General features: G+C 40.9%; 1 protein-coding gene across 1 annotated transcript in view; it reads left to right on the forward strand.

Moving 5' to 3' along the window:
• LOC135484368 (MAM and LDL-receptor class A domain-containing protein 1-like) overlaps nucleotides 1-16,333 on the forward strand; it is an 89,827-nt gene that overhangs the window by 37,578 nt on the left and 35,916 nt on the right. Inside the window, exons 5-6 of the mRNA XM_064765757.1 lie at nucleotides 5,012-5,227; nucleotides 9,042-9,155. Coding sequence (XP_064621827.1) covers nucleotides 5,012-5,227; nucleotides 9,042-9,155 — 330 coding nt within the window. The remainder of the gene's footprint in view (nucleotides 1-5,011; nucleotides 5,228-9,041; nucleotides 9,156-16,333) is intronic.

Raw genomic sequence — 16,333 nt, forward strand, 5'->3', positions numbered from 1 at the left:
CGGCCTTAACAGAAGGTAAGGAAAATTTGCAGGTGTAAATCTGTTTAAGTTTAACTTCCTACCCTCATCTCATGCCCATCGAGGATGGCTGGCATTAATGCTCATAGTTCAATTCCATTTTTAAGCCATTGCTCTGCAGTGCCGAATGTTCAGGACCAATTGCTGGTAGAAGATCCCACTGGAATGCGTTAGGTTGAAGCCAGATTGAACTTTGATAGAACATACACAGAGATACAGGTGGGAGGCAAAGTTAAGTTGTAATTCAACACTGAAATAAATGCATTAGTTTAAAAGACGGTATTAACATCAAAGAGAAGTACTCGATTGTAGTATGTACTATGTTGAAAATAGTAAGCACTTTTCAGTGCGCATTGTTCAGTTTCAATGAATATTGTAAAGATCGACTCGATTTCATGAACGTTTTAACCCAAATTGATCTGAAATCTCTACCAAGAGTAAATCACAACGATGATATGCCCCCTGCCAGGAAAACTCATTACTACCATTCAATTATGAGATGAGTTTTTCGCTTTGTCATTCAGCAAATTCCATCCATCCTGATTCATCAAACTGAACTTTTTTGCAAAATCTCTCTGAACTTTCAGAATCCAAATTTGTTAACTGTGTGAAGTGGAACTCCGTTATGATGCTCACTTTTTACAGTGAATGCATGGTGGTGGTGAAATATTGTCGAAGTCTCATCTCAATACAACATGATGCATCGGAGTTTACACTGAATACAGTGAATTGGAATACATGTACATTGAACTAATTTATCTCGTTGTAATAAGGTTCGACAAGGTACTGTAGTCTTTGAAAGCTCAAAAGCTGAATTTGAAAGCAAGATGATGGATGTTTACATGCCTTTATGCTTCACCAATGTGTGCCATGGACCAAAACGAATCGGACTTTGTTTTGCATACTTGTAACGTAGATTTCCGCTAGCCCTGAATGCGTCAGTCACGTGACAAACTGAAATGGCGACAAGGCAAATTGGATGTTGTTCTTTTCTCAGACTTTGATATCTGCTGCGTCTGGTTCATCCTGGGTGATTGAACTTAGGTCCTGTTTCTTTTGAATACATAATAAATTAGATAAAGTTACACAAGTAAACATCCTTTCAGTATCCTGAATAGTTATCACGAGAAAAAGTGACTCACAATGCGATAAAAGATTGTTAAAATGATCCAGAATTGTTACTGGTTTGATAATGAGGTGTAGCGCAAAAACTATTCTCTGTTGCGGCCATAATGGAAGCACCTCTATTTTCTATTCTAGTGTATGCTTTTAATCAGTCCTTAAGAAGCAACTGTGTTTCTGAGTGAGATATGTGAGAAACTTACTCTTGTCTTGTTCCGAGGTTTACCCGTTGTAATCAAAGTGATTACAACGTGTTCTGAACAGATTGATGAATGTTGTTGCACTCAGGAGGATACTGTCTGTGACATAAACACTAACCTGTGTCGTTTTTGGCTCACAACACTAATACTATTTGTTGCATACGCAATGTCTTATATATTATCTGCCATGAGGGAGGAATTTACAGCCTGTAGATCTGTTCTACACTAGAAGCGATTGTCAAAGTACTTTTATTTGAGCTCTAACTTCGGCAAACATCTGATTAGCATGTCTATATCGACCAAATACAAAGATTCCTCTGCTTTATTGACGAACTGATCAAATTGTCACAGCCATATTTCCATGATTGATTCAGATACAGCGGCCCCCTACTGTTCATAGTAAAACTCGCTCACATTCTCCCGTCATCGCGTGCAGGCCCTCGTTGATTCTTTATGACCCAATCCCTCGTTACCTTCGAGTTTCAATAGCATCCAGTTTGAAAAATTGCCCTCGTTTAATCAAAGCGCTAATTAGAGGATTTCCTCTGCCAAGTTCAGATGCTGTTTATTCATTCGGAGTAAATTAATGTCCGTTTAACGAAGTATACTGTTGATTGCCAGATATGCTGTAAAGGAGTGCTGCAGGGCTTGGCACCTGGGCAAAGTGTGTTCATTTCTGGATCTCTAAACTATATCAGAGGGTTATCTGAACATGGTATGTCCCTCGGTTGACCGGAGGTATTGCCAGCCTTAAAAAGACTTTTTGTTTTTTTATGAGAACGAGGGGAAAATCGGAAAATCGGGTTTTAGTAGGTGCTGCACGGCTCAAAGTTTCCAATTTTACTTGATGGCACGTGTGATGTCACACGCACTTGGAATGGTTTTGTTTTGATATCCACCAATGACGACCTTTCCTCTGGTTCCACCACCAGTTCATTTCTTGTCACAAACCTCTAGCTGCAGTGTTCTATCTACACCTTCACAAGGACCTTGCACAAAACTATCTAAGATTGGATGTGAGATTCTGTTTTTTCTGCCAGAATCCTGTCTGTTTTGTTGTAAGTTTTCTCGACCAAAACTTGTCTTGCAGTATCTTTCATCGTTTGCGTTACTGTGTTGCAAGGATTCTATTTCTGCAACAATGTCTGTGTTGTTTGCTGCAAGATTTGTCTGCCAAGAATCCGCGATAGCTGGAAGTTCATCTCTGGCGTTACTGATTATATCTAAGGGAGAGCACGGTGACGCAAATCAGTGTTGATTAGCCGAGGAGGTAACCAAATAATTGACCAACAAATCAGCGGAACCCAGAGGGAGAAGTCATTAACACAACTAAAGTGGGAAAAGTTTGCACTTGGTAGAAATGTTTGGAGTCTGTTCAACGTGTTATCGTGGTTTGCAGTGATTCATGGTATGAGATGGTTGTCTCGTTTACTTTGTTCTGTTAGTGATACAATGGGTGAGCAGTCTACTACATGGGATGAAGGCTTGTTGAAAAAGACGACAGATCCCTACTTTGAAAAGCTGCTGATGTTAGTTCAAGCATAAGCTGGATTATCGCAGATATGTGGCTTTCACTGGGTGTGGCTTAACATCGCCGTGTTGGAGAAAATCAATTGATTCTCGTCAAGGATTCTCGGATGGATTTGCATTAATTTCATAATTCATGTTAATCTGATTAACAGCGATTTCAGCTGCATATTTCGTAGGTTTTGCATTAGTCCTGCTTTTCAATATTTATGACCGAAACCTTGATGATTTTTATATTCTGTCTACTTTCACACCGGTTTATGGAATAAAGCTACAGAAATAAAATACACCTGAACAAATTGTCATCAACCGTACTTTTATATTCACAACTGTTTCATACACAATAGTTTCTCAAATTCTGTGAAATTCTTTGCAATTCCATGAAGCCGAGCATGACGCTTGAATGGATTCCATGCCAATTCTGCGTTAAAAACCAATGGACAAAACCTATTCAGGACGTGTTATGTCAGTTTCTCATCTTATTGATGTTAACACATCCAATGTTATCAAAGATGGACCGTATTGATATGGGTACAAAAGATACGCATTGCATGTACTGTGTCGTACTCCAGGGTCCAACTCATGGATTGAGCAGAATCTTTGTTTCATATTTTGATAATTTTGATTGCGATAACATGTTTAAACTGTTGTATAGACCTGTCTGCAGCATAGTATAAGTTGAGCTCAAGTGCATCATTTCAAGTCTATCATAGTGTTGATATTTTTCTCATGGTACCGATTCAAACTTTGACTCTGACTCTTTCATTCACAGTTTTCGTTCAGGACAAGTTCCCCTTGTCAAGTCTTTAGGAAGGATTGCATTTTGGATGAAAATATTATTTGATGAGGAAAATTGCGACGGAATATGTTAACATTCTTCTGATGATAAAAGTGGGATCATTCCACTTAAACATTATATTTTCTTTTTCAGATGTTCTTTTTCGGATGAAACTGCAGCTGCTATTGTAGGTAGGTCATGATTTACAAGCGTTGTTTTGTTGACTTCTTCTCTTAACCGTAGCTAAAGATACTAGAACAAGTACAAACCACGCAGGCCTACCGAAGCATAGCGTCTTCTTGATGCAAAATCAAACCATTGATATTTCTGGTAAAGAACACTGGTAATTTGATACTATAAACAATATAAGTGATGTAGAATGGAGATCTCATGGCAATAAATCATGAGACAAACTGGCGCTTTCAGAATCATAATCCACTCGAGTTTCATTCATTGTCAGTTGTTTAAACCCTTAGTCACATTGTTCGTCATGATCTTACTTTGTCATAAAATCTACAATATTGAATAAAAAGGTGTGCTTATCTCCGTGCTAATGAGATGTCTGTTTATATGGCTGTATCGTTCATAGTGTAAGCACTTAATCTTATATTATATCAAATGATATTTGTCCCGCTTCTGACCTTTGGACATTGTCGAATATGGGAGGATGTAAATCTAGTACTGGACACCTTTGTTGGTTTGTAGCTGCAGCACCCAGAATCAAGGTTCTTATCAGTGTAACCTTTTACTTTCAGGTGATAATTTATAAACTTGTTAGGAACAGTTTCGAAAACAGCTTAGGAGCTGATATTGTCTATTTTTCGGGGATTACTCTCGAGGATATTAAAATGTGGTGCAGTTGCGACATCTATGTGCATTCGGCGTTATCTTGACTGCTTGGAGATGGAGGGAGTCACAAAATACGTGCAGCCTAATCCTTGGTGGATCTTCCTATGGACGTGCCTTTGCTATTTTCTTATGGTGTCCAGTGCCCAGATGATGCACGACGATCGAAAAAAGCTTGTTCACTCAGTGCAGAATCTTGATTTAAATGATTTAGCCGGATACCTTCATCAATTCAACAAAACTAGAACTGACGTTGGAATACCGGAACGCGTCTGGATCCTGGATACAGTCATTTTTGATGTTGTGAATTTCGGTCCCTGGTACACTCGGAATATGGTGAATCAAACAAAACCTGACACCATCAAAGCCAATCTGATTCTGCATTGCAAGACTTTAAAGTCGAAACCAGCGATTGACCAGGTGTTCCCGATCAGCATAGTCCTATTGAGTTCACCCCTTGCTCCGATTGGCACCAAAATACAACCCAGCAGCTTACAGTATCATCTCTTTAATACAACAGTGCGACTGAACACCCAGCGGCCGACATGTGAATATTTGAACATACGTTTGAATATTGTGGATTTTGTCTCACAATGGAAAGGTCATCCGCAGGTTGAGATAGTGACGGTTCTTATGAGTGATACGTCAGGAATAATTCGAGGGAATGGAATTGTGCTGCATTCGAGTAGACATTTTAGGCAACAGTTCAGGCCAGAGATCATCCTGGAAATACCCGGTAAGTTAACTATTTTGCTCATCCTCAGATGGAGCCAATGCAAACTGGAAATGTGGCAGCTTCATCTTCTAGAAAAACACTCACAGGTTCTAAAATTGCCCAATGATATTAAAAACGGCTGAGTAGTGCTCTTTGTTTTGTAACGGAACCTTTCTATTTCTATCTGCGCTCATGTTTTCGTATCCCCGATGGCCCTGGTTTCTAAACCTGGGTCATTATCATGGTTTGCCAATAAAGCAAGGCGCTTGTTAGCGGTTCTGTCATAATCGAGGCGATCGTATGATTTGTGCCACAATACCTTGCTATAAATCTCAAGGATAGCCAATAAGCGTGGCCTTCACCATCCCATTCAAACCTTCCGGTCAACACCAATAAGACGTCATTGTCTATTAATCACATTGCTATTGTTTTTGCTTGGGCATCACTCTCCTCGTTGAGAAGTTATGGTGAAAGGGTCAAATTGGGATCTTGATATCTCTTATGTTGCCAAGCGAAGTTTACTCGGTTGTTCTAAAATATTTCCTTGTAATCGTAATCGTAATCGAGATCAGGTTCTGAAGGCTGTTCCTCTACCTGCTCCTTGCTATTGGTTGTGGCTCCCATGGACCTGCATATAGTTTTGAGACATAGCATTTCAGCTGCTTGCTTGAAGGTTTTGCGAGAAGGAATATGAATTTAAACGTTGAGTCATGATATTGAGTGAAAGCTAGGGTTGAAATTGTAAACACCAAAATGATAGAGTCCATCCGTTACAAATTCGGTCATGCAAGCCAATCATTGGCCAAAACAGATTTCCCATATGAAGTCATGTTTCAAAGACTCCACACCTTTAATATCACTAGAAAATAACACAGGACGTATCATTTCTAACGGAGAACGATAAAGTTGTCTTTTAATGCGAGCTGCGTAACGCTTCCTTCCTCACATCTCTGAGAGAGGTTTCTTTGGTTTAAGTGCCGCAGCATTCTTGCTGTTAAGTGGCCACAAGAAGCAAACCATTGACTTCAAGTTATCAAAGATGGTTGGTGGCTTGGAAAGGTGAGAGGGGTCGATATCAGAAAGACCTTCGTTGTTTTTTGCCTACCGGTAGAGAACTATTCATTGTGATGCATCTGAGAATCTCCATGCTTTCAGCTGGTGTAATCCAGCAAACCATAATCCTTATATCTGGGCAGTATTTGGGTCTTACGCAGGTCTTCTTATTTGTTGTATTTTTCATCAGTTTCCGAAGAAATTTCCGCAAACTTTACCAGCGGCCTGGTACACTTCAGAGCGTATCCATAAAATCATTCAGTTTAGAGTGATATCATTCACTGATCGTGATTTTTCACTGCCAGATATTTTGCAGCTTGACATTTTTCTGAGTTGATAAGCCATTCAGTGTGTGTGTCCAAGCTGAGATCCTGTCCCCTCGCCACCAGGAAACCACCTGATAAGCCTGTCGTCTCACAATATTGATGGCGGCACCAAGATAAATGACCAGGCCGCCCATGAGATAACCCAAGCTAATACATTTTAAATGTGAAAGCAGTGACTTTCACGATAACATAAAAAGGCGCCAAATCTTCTTCTGAAAAGTGCATACACCTTTTTGGTTCTGGCGTGTCTTTTTAACCTAACCTAATACATTTCAGAGGTGACTTTTTGGACATCTTAAAATGGAAGTGAACCTCTTTGGACACCTTTTAAAAAGGAAGTGTGATATTGATATGTTTTCTGCAAAAGCACTGCATCCGTGCATACCGGGCTGTTCAATATACCCCATCAGTCGGATATCTGTACATAGGTATGAGTCAAACACGACTGAATGCTTTTGTTGAAAAACCGAAATTTAGTAGCATACCAGAAAAGTACTTATGCTCAAAACATACTTTATAGAATGTTGCTCTGCTGTTTACACACACAATTGGTCAAAAAAGTAAAGCACATCTTTTACAGAAAAAACCGAATACCTAATTCTTCAACACTGCTGACCATCACATAAAAGAGTAGGAAAAGAAAGCTTCATGGGAAAGATATGAAAAGCTATTGGGTCTTTATATTGAACGTTTCTTCTGATTGAGAAATATGTGTTGAAAGGATAAAAGGAGATTAATTAGTCTGGTGTTGGTTTATCAGATGCTTGGTCATCAATTGACTTGGTCAGTTTTATCGGATCAGTGAGTTGGCTGAAGGAAAATCTATCTGGATTTGAAAAGACCATGTTCCTTTTTGGGAATCAATCAAAAAAGTTGGGAAGTTGGTCACATTATGGATGTGCTTTTGGGCTTTGTGAGTTAGGTTATACATAAGAAGTCTACGGTGGCTGGGAAAGGACATCAGATGATTTCATAGAAACATAATTCATATGAATACAATGAAAATGCAAATATAGCGAACATGAACTTTAATTACATAACAGCCCCTAGTGTCTGTTAGGCAATTTTCCATGGTGCTGCTCATGCTGTGTTATTTCTATATAATCTCCTGAAAAAAAAACAATGGCATCACAAAGGTTTGATCAGCTCTGTCCTATAATCGTATTTTATCTTCTGATGTCGATGATTTGACAGATCTGGATAGATAATGCCAGATTATGACAAGCCTAATCCCGCTGGCCATCACAATCTGGGCAGGCGTCACCCATGGTTCTAATCCTACTGGGGAGAGAAAAACAGAACTCGTCAAGGAAACAAATTGAAGATTTGCACGAAATAACAATGTTCACCAGGTCCCAGGCATAGAGTACTGTTCAGTTATTCAATGCAAATTGTTCAATTGATTCAATGAATCTCTTTTCATATTGATGGATAACAGCCGCACAACTCGTTCATTGGTGAGGTCTCCTAAGTCCCATATAAAAAATTGGCCACCATCAGATATCAGCAGCTGGTTGATCACCTGAATGCGCCTTTGAAGTCACACAGTCATCTCTGGTGGCTAATTATTCCAAACGCAGTCGATCGTTAACGATTGCTAATTGATGCGGTAATTAGCAATGTTGCATAAAGAAGGATGCAAATCTAGAGGGGAAATGGTGGACAAATGACTTTGTGCCGAGAATAGGTGAATGGCCTCCAATCAAAGAACAGGGTTTTTCCAAATCGATGCCAAGAAAGTGTGATGTGCTGCGAACTTATTTATACCCATTTGCCCTTCTAAACCTATAGATTGGTAAAACCTTGCATACCATTCTAGACTGAAAAAAATCAGGGCCTGGTTGGGTTTTTAGCTTGATGACAGGCGCTTGATTATAAAACCAGAAGTCTGCTGCAACGATCTTGCAAGATGTTTGGCCCAACACTCGCCATCACTCTGGAGACCGGTCACAAACCAGCACCTGAATTTGAAAGTAGTTTGATCACGCAATGAGCAGCATTTTGGCATGAATATCTTGCTGTTTCTTTCTGCCATCTAATTATGCTCAGTGGTGAATGGTTTCATATATTACCTAATGAGTTCTCTGGCACCATCTAGCTTTCACTTCACTAACCATAGGAATAGGAAAATCAATGCCGATTGCAGCCCTGGGATTGCAGCTTTGTTGATTATTGACTGTGATACTTCTGGTTGTCTCCACCTGGCTTTAGCTCACCGAACCATAAGTGCTAGCTGCTGCAGCAAATTTCATGTCAGAGTTCCAGCGGCATCTATCCTCAAACAATCGAATCTATCTATCTGTCAATCTGATAATCAATCACTCTCTGCAGGGTAAAAAAGGAACTATTAACAAGGTGTCGAATTCAAATTATTTGTGATATCATAGTGACAGTTTGCCAGCCTGCCAAAGCGACGCAATATTCCTACAATGACACTCTCCTCATTATTGTTTCAGAGCCATGCGAAAGTCATGATCACTTCCAGTGCTCGACCGGAGAATGCAAACCGGGGAATGTACGCTGTAACTTTCAAGTGGACTGTCCGACGGGGAATGACGAGTTGGACTGTGGTAGGTAGTTCTTATTTCTCATTACAGATGGCAGTATTGAGCTTGAGGACCAATGTTTTTAGACTTGACCTGTGTCTCAATGACTTGCTCCTAAAATGAAAACCTCCTGCTGTACAAACGGCCGGTTTCAACATGAAAACATCCTGCTGTACAAAGGGTCTGCTTCAACATGAAAGTAAATCGCAGCGCAGCGATGCTCGGCTGTGTCCACGAGCATCGTGATGTGTTCATACTATACTAAGTGTGATGAAGTGACGCCATGGATAAAGGGCACTAATGTCACTTGAGCTCGCCTGAACCAAAACATGATGTTAACGCGAAATTTACCACACTGGGCAACTTCGAAGGGTTAACACAGCTCTGCCTCTACGTATCATATCATAACTCTTATTGATTTTTCCTGACTGTTTTGTATCTCCCTCCGAACAAAGACTCGGCATGGTGCATTGTTCTGTGTTCTGGAGTCTGCTATGCTGCCATCTCTCTGCTACAGATGCAATCATAACCTGATGTCTGGTTGTGAGATCTTATCACGAGGAAGCAGCACTGGTTTGACAGAGTCATCTTCGATGCATGTATCATGCTTGGATGGGAGGGGCACTTAATGATTCTCATGATGAAAGCTGATGGCAGCACTGGAACTTGTGTGGCTTGTCTTCCTTGCAAGAATCGACTGTGACTTGAAATCGGGGAAGGGGATAGATAAACAGAAATGCATAAAATGGAGAATTGCTCCTGTACAACATGACAATATCACAACACTGGTAGATCTTCATTATTCAGAACCTGATTTCATGCTGTGGGTGATTGGGGGTTGTTAAGGGTTTTGTTACCATCTTCTATCAACATTTTAAAAGTCACATCGAACAACAGCTGCAAAAGTTGTTTGTTTGTTCTGAAGAATCAGACCATCATTGTGGTTGGAATGGATGTAGTGACGTTTGCTGAACTCCAATTGAATCCATCAAGAGTATGGAAATAGTCTCAGCTTCGTGTGTGCATTTGAATTCTATAAGAATGGACTTATTAGCGCTCTCTGTTAGTGCAGCACGTTGAATCATCTTGCGTAATGATCTAAATTCAACTGTGACATCTTCGGGCAGTTCGTTTGAACCTCCTGATCCTGAAAGATGCCGGAGTTTAATTTGAAACTCTCATTGCTAAATCAAACAGTTGAAAAGAACGTGTCTTTTGACTGATGTCATGAGATAGGGTAGCTTCAAATCTTTTAGTTGGGAAGACATCATTAGGTAGGAAATAGCTTGTAGAAATGTGTTTAAATGGGATTCTTGGCATACGAGAACGTGGCTAAGCAATCTAGAAGTATAGAATAGTGATATCTGCGGTCACTAGGACTGTCATGGAAGAGTAAAGCCATAACCATTAGAAGAACCTGATTACTGACTGGCCTTTCTAACAAACAATGGTTGTCACTAGAAATGTCTTGACAGGCATACCCATAATGTTGGAGCAATTCATGTCCCCCCACAACTAATGGACAGTGTAGCAACAATTCCTTAATGAAGAGGCTTTGAGTGGTTAAGGTATGAAACCATTGACACTGGTGAGGCATGATCTATGATTGAGTACTCTATACAGTATGAACTGTCTTAACTTTCAAAAAGCAAGGAATTGCGAAGTGACGTGTCACTAATACGACCCCCTCGACAGGGTCGGAAGGTGTGCCTCTTAATTAAAGAATTGTTAAGAAAGGATGAATGGCTTTGCGATTGAAGGCCACCTAGGAGTGGCTCGTCGCTTTAAAATATTATTGGCTGCTTTGAAGGCTACCTAATCATCACCGTTTTTTTACGCTCCCAGCATCAACAATACGAACAAGGAGTGCTCCATACTTAAAAGGATTCTCGTTCGCCTGATTTGCATTATTAGGTTTTTATCAGCATGATCGGTAACCGTCGGAATATGAGATTCGATCGTTCAAGGTCGTGCAGAGGAGTGGCACCTTGATTGAAGGACGCTCGCTTGTGCTGATGCTGTTGATTCCGTTTTTTATACGCAGCTCGCCAGAGATTGCTTTTTTCTCATGTCTTGGTGAACAACCCGCGGGAGTTACGCAAGTGAACTTTTTAATGGGCACAGGAGTTTGATTAACGGCATGTGGCATGTTCAGATTTTTGCTCAGATATTGGTTTTTCTTTGCGGTTTCTGCAGATTCTTGCGCAAGAAATCGATAGAAGTAATGGCAAATGAAAGAGAAAATTGTTGAGAGACCATTTTTCAAGAAACAGTTTAATTCAATGTTTCTGTATTCTTTCATTGAAGACTATTATGATTTCAGAAATGTTCTCATCTCGTGGGAACAGTTTGCGGTCAAGATCCATAAAAAATGAGTCGTCGCGAAGGTGGCTCTGAACAAGCGGTATGCTACTGCCCTTGCTCATGATGGCAATCATTCGATCAATCCTCGCTGTTGGTCGTATCGCTGTGTTTTGATGCCAATATAAGAACAATATTGGAATGATCAAGGCAAAAAATTGATGACAGCAGATGTGAAAATATTGGCTGGGGTGGACATTGCCCAGGTACAAGCAATGACAATTCTTTGGAGGATATGTTATCAATTTAACGCTTTTGGCATTGAAGGCAAGTGGTTTTAGCCGAGAAAATCTTGATAAAAGACAACGAGATCAGCGCTGCAACAGAAAGTCTGCCGACAAGGCCTATTGTTGAAGTTGGTTAGTCGACAGGACTCCAATACTTTGCCTAAGCAACTCCTTCATACCGGTACATTACTTTCAATCTCCAAGCACACCTCTATCACACAGTGCCACAGTGTCTCTGCGAGTGAAGAGTGTAAAATTTCCCCAGAATTCTTACCACGAAATAAGCCAGTCAAGTTGCTGCTAAGAGCGAGAACTAAAGGTTTCTCTGTGCAGATTGAAAAAGAATAACTCAAGGTTTTGTGTTGGGATGACCTGAATCTTATTCTCCAACTTGGCATCTACATTTTATCCATGAGCCGAGGAAAGTAATGGTTTTACCTGCATGTTGGCTGTAATTATCGATGACATCTCTGTTTCTTTCCTCACCATTGTCGAACCTCATTCGTTGGAAAAATCACAAATTATCTCCCGGATTCTCAAATCGGATCATCACGCCCTTGTGCACCGATACGGCAAATCTTACAACGTCAAAATTAAACCCGTTACCAATCTCGCCAAAGCAGTTTCCTGCGCTGGGTGTAGTGTCTTTGATGAAGATTTCGTATGCATAGATTTTTAGCGTCTTGAAGATTTTGCGGTATCAGAAAGCAGATTTATCCCGTGATGAAAGTGGGAAACAATCCTATTGACATGATAATGATATGATTCTTTAGAAGTTCTCAATCGAGGTTGCAGCAAATGAAACTCAATTAAATTGCCGTGAAACTTACTACGGTGAGCCATTCTTGGGTCTTATCCTGTTTGTGTTCTAAGCTTCTTGTGTAACGTCTATGCGTGATTATAACCTACGGTTTTAAGGTTTGAGCCTTTAGACGTGGATGAATTTCAACTTACTCTATTTTTCGAAAGAAGGCTTTGGCATCAGTCTTATACGCAGACCGTACTTCATGGGTCCATAAGACATGGCAGAAGGCAATACTTCATGAACCTGGCCCAACTACATGTAGCTTCTCGAGTAGTCCAAATGAGCTCTCGGACAAAGCGCTAGATGCTCAGTGCCCACATCTGCCTGATTATGTTGACATGATGAGTCCTGCCACATTGGTCAGTCGTCACCATGATACGCCGTTGACCATCATGTCACACCCCAGATAAATCTTAATCCACAGCTGACGTCCGCCCGAATTTAGTATTATTGTTTTAATATGGCGGTAGAAATCACAGTCCGAGGGTCGAGAATCATGATCAATAATCTTCATTGCTTAAGTCAACCGAAGACAGCACGAGGCGTCCAACTGTAAAATTATCTTATGTTATTTGCGATAGGATGTCTGATGATGCGGCCATTTTGAACTTTGTAGATCGTCAGATTGGCTGACATCCGCCATACCATGTCATGACAGCTTGGATTAGATGGAGAGATTGAATGCTGAATATTATGTCATGGGTCGTTAAAATCAAAGATCTGTGTGAGAAGCGTATTCTGATGATGCATCTAGTGTGCTTCTTGAGGTCGAGGGTTTTGTTCAGTTGTTCAGTTGTTCAGATGGCTCAGTAGTGAAGGTGTAAACCATTCTCCATCAGATCCCTGACAATGTGATATGTGAACTCTCAGTAACGTATACCGTGCCTCCTTCCTCACCTGACGAAGGAGTTACAAACCGCCTCGATCATAGTGATATGCAACACAACACTGGCCCTTTCTAGAAAAAAGCCTGCAGAAAATGATTGCTTGAGATCAAGAATAAGACCAAAGGGGTTAATTATAGTGATGCTCTTCGACGAAAAGGTAGATGATGTCCTCGCAGGTCTCATCCCTTCAAGGAAGTACTTTAGGAGATCGGTGATCATCTCCCAGCCGGCCACGGTATCCCCCACAGTGTCATGTGAATGCAGCGACACACCTTAGCTGTCCAGTGGTCATTACATGCCGATGGTTTATAGCATCCACGCCATCCATTCCAAGATAAAATGGTCACCTTTCGTTATTACTTGCCCTGAATGGTACATCTGTCTTCATTTAGCTTTATAGAACCTTACTGGGAATGCCTTACTGTTTGTTGACTGGAGCAGTCGGAGTGCTATTGTACATCGACGGAATGCTTGATGCTTCATTAACAGCGACATAATACATTAGTGCTTCTTTTCTATCCAGCAAAAAATATAACGAAGGCATTATTTCTCATTTCCGGAAACCTTGAGTACAATCTTGTTTGTTGGTCTTTAGTCACCATGGTCTGATTGCCTCCAAAAACAATGTCATCATACTCATGCAGTCCTAGATGCTTGATTCAGCACAGATGCATTATCATTTCACATTAATTAGTGAAAAGGAAGATGCGTGTGACCTTCATCAAGCAAGATTTCTGGGCAACCCATTCAGGCTCTCCCTGTGCCAGTCCCAATTGTCTAACTGATGACTATTTTGCCTCAGAACGTTCTTATTATATCCATTTAGTGTCGTTTTTCCCTAAACGTTAAGAAACAAAATGTTTTCCAATAACAATCTCATTTGCAAATGCAGTCGAAAACCAACTTTCAATTTCTTCTCTGTTTGCGATGGGGGGCATGCTCGCTCTCGCAAAAAATGTGATGGTAATTTGACGAGTCAGATTCCATTCCGTGCCACGCTGGCGAAAGGATTTAAGGTGTTATTTTGCCAATCCCATTCTCAATAAGAATCACGTAATCGAAGGGTTGAATGTGACGACCTAGGGGGTCAGCCTCCAAGTTCTGCTTTGGACGTCAACTGAGTATAAGTGTTATTTCTGAAGGTGTGAGGTGCTGTGAGATGGAAACCAAAGCTTAGCATGAATGTTGGCTGAACTCATCTTTGTAATCAGGCGGAGAGGAAGCATGTTTTTGTGAAGGCAATGCAAGCCTTTCCAGCAGCAGATTGACTTCAAAGACTTGACCGCAGGGATGTTTAGCATTGCGACCTGAAGAAATCCATTGTTTTAGAAGCTCATTAGGTGCCTACATGTGTGATATCTCAACCCACACACGTTGAGCATTTTTTCATTCATCAGAAATGATTACATGGTCATTGGAACGATCTTATATGTAGTCCACATAAGGATATCCATTTTGTAGTACCTGGTTCACCTCATTAAGCCCTCTGATGTTTATGAGCTGTTGACATACAAACTGAAATTAAGCTGTTTTCAACGATTATTTTGCAATTGTAATTTTTTAGCCGTAAATGCATATCGGATGTATATAGCCTTGGCAATGATCTTGATGTATTGGCAAGGTGCCCATCGGATAAGAAATCGCAAGTAGGAATTACATCAGAACAACTCACATGTAGTATGGTTGAAATATACAGAACTTTAGAACTTTATGAAATATACAAGTTCAACTCCATTTCAATTTCGGCGTAACATTGCCAGTATCGCTGCAAATTCTACGCCTGATATTGGCTGCACATAATTCTCTTGAAGTGTCACAACTGAGGGTGATTTATATTGGTGTGGGAGGCCAAGGGGTGTTCACGAGATGAATGAGTGGCGCTTCTCACTGTGAGCAGACCCATGTGACTCATCACTCCTGCAAACTGCAAACTTATGAATGACCTGTTGATCAGTGAATCGCACAATCTTGATTTGCATCAGCACGTCGTACGTTTACGCGATCAATTATGCGACTTTTCCATTCAGGCTCGCGAAGATTTACGGCTCTCATTGATGCAAGGAGTGGCTCTGATCCACGAGTCCCACGTGACCACGCTGCAACCTGATTGGACAACATTTAAATGATAGCATCGCTGATATCAGCACGATAGCACGGAACACTTGTTGATTGATTTTCTGATGAAGTCCATTTGCGCGTTGACATCACTTAATTTAAACACCCATCCCTTTTCTGGTGACTTGGCATGTTGCTCGCTTAGGAAGGAGTGGCGGGCTTCCGCTGTTCAAAGTGCAGTCACTGTGAGTCATTTTGACACCAGTTAAGACTTGTTGATTTGAACCTCTCTGTGAAGATCTCATGGTCATGATGATTGGATTAGTTTTGACGGTGTCAAGAATGATCTTGAAGTTTGGGAGTGTATGCCTCAAAACTGCTTCATAAGTCGTGGTTTTCATTCTACTGTAGGTTTCGTTGTGTGATTGTGTCCAGCAATCCTATGAAACCTTCTTACATGGCACAAGCTGACAGACTGTAGCATTAGCTGCTCTGCACTCTGCCTGGTATGGTGCTAGTTGGCAGATCGAACCCCTTCGACCATACCCCAGCTCGCGAACCACAAATGAAGTTTCGGTTGTCGGTGTAGTCATTGTCAAAGTTGCACTGTCATTTAAGTTTCTGTACAACTTCACCTGCATGGTATTTTCGATGAAAAGAGTTTTGCATTACCAATGAATAAGTAATAGGTTCATGATCTTGCTCTCCTTACATGCCTGTGCCCATAAATCTGCCTGTCATTTTGCCATCACTTTCGACGAAAGTAGGGTAGACCGTAGGGAAGGCGCTGGCCCCCAAGGACCCTTCTCAGTGATGGATGACTGGTGTCACAAGGTGATTGATGTTCACCTTGTCGCAGGAAAATCG

This window comes from Lineus longissimus, chromosome 3 (genome assembly GCF_910592395.1).
Source record: "Lineus longissimus chromosome 3, tnLinLong1.2, whole genome shotgun sequence".
Taxonomy (NCBI): domain Eukaryota; kingdom Metazoa; phylum Nemertea; class Pilidiophora; order Heteronemertea; family Lineidae; genus Lineus; species Lineus longissimus.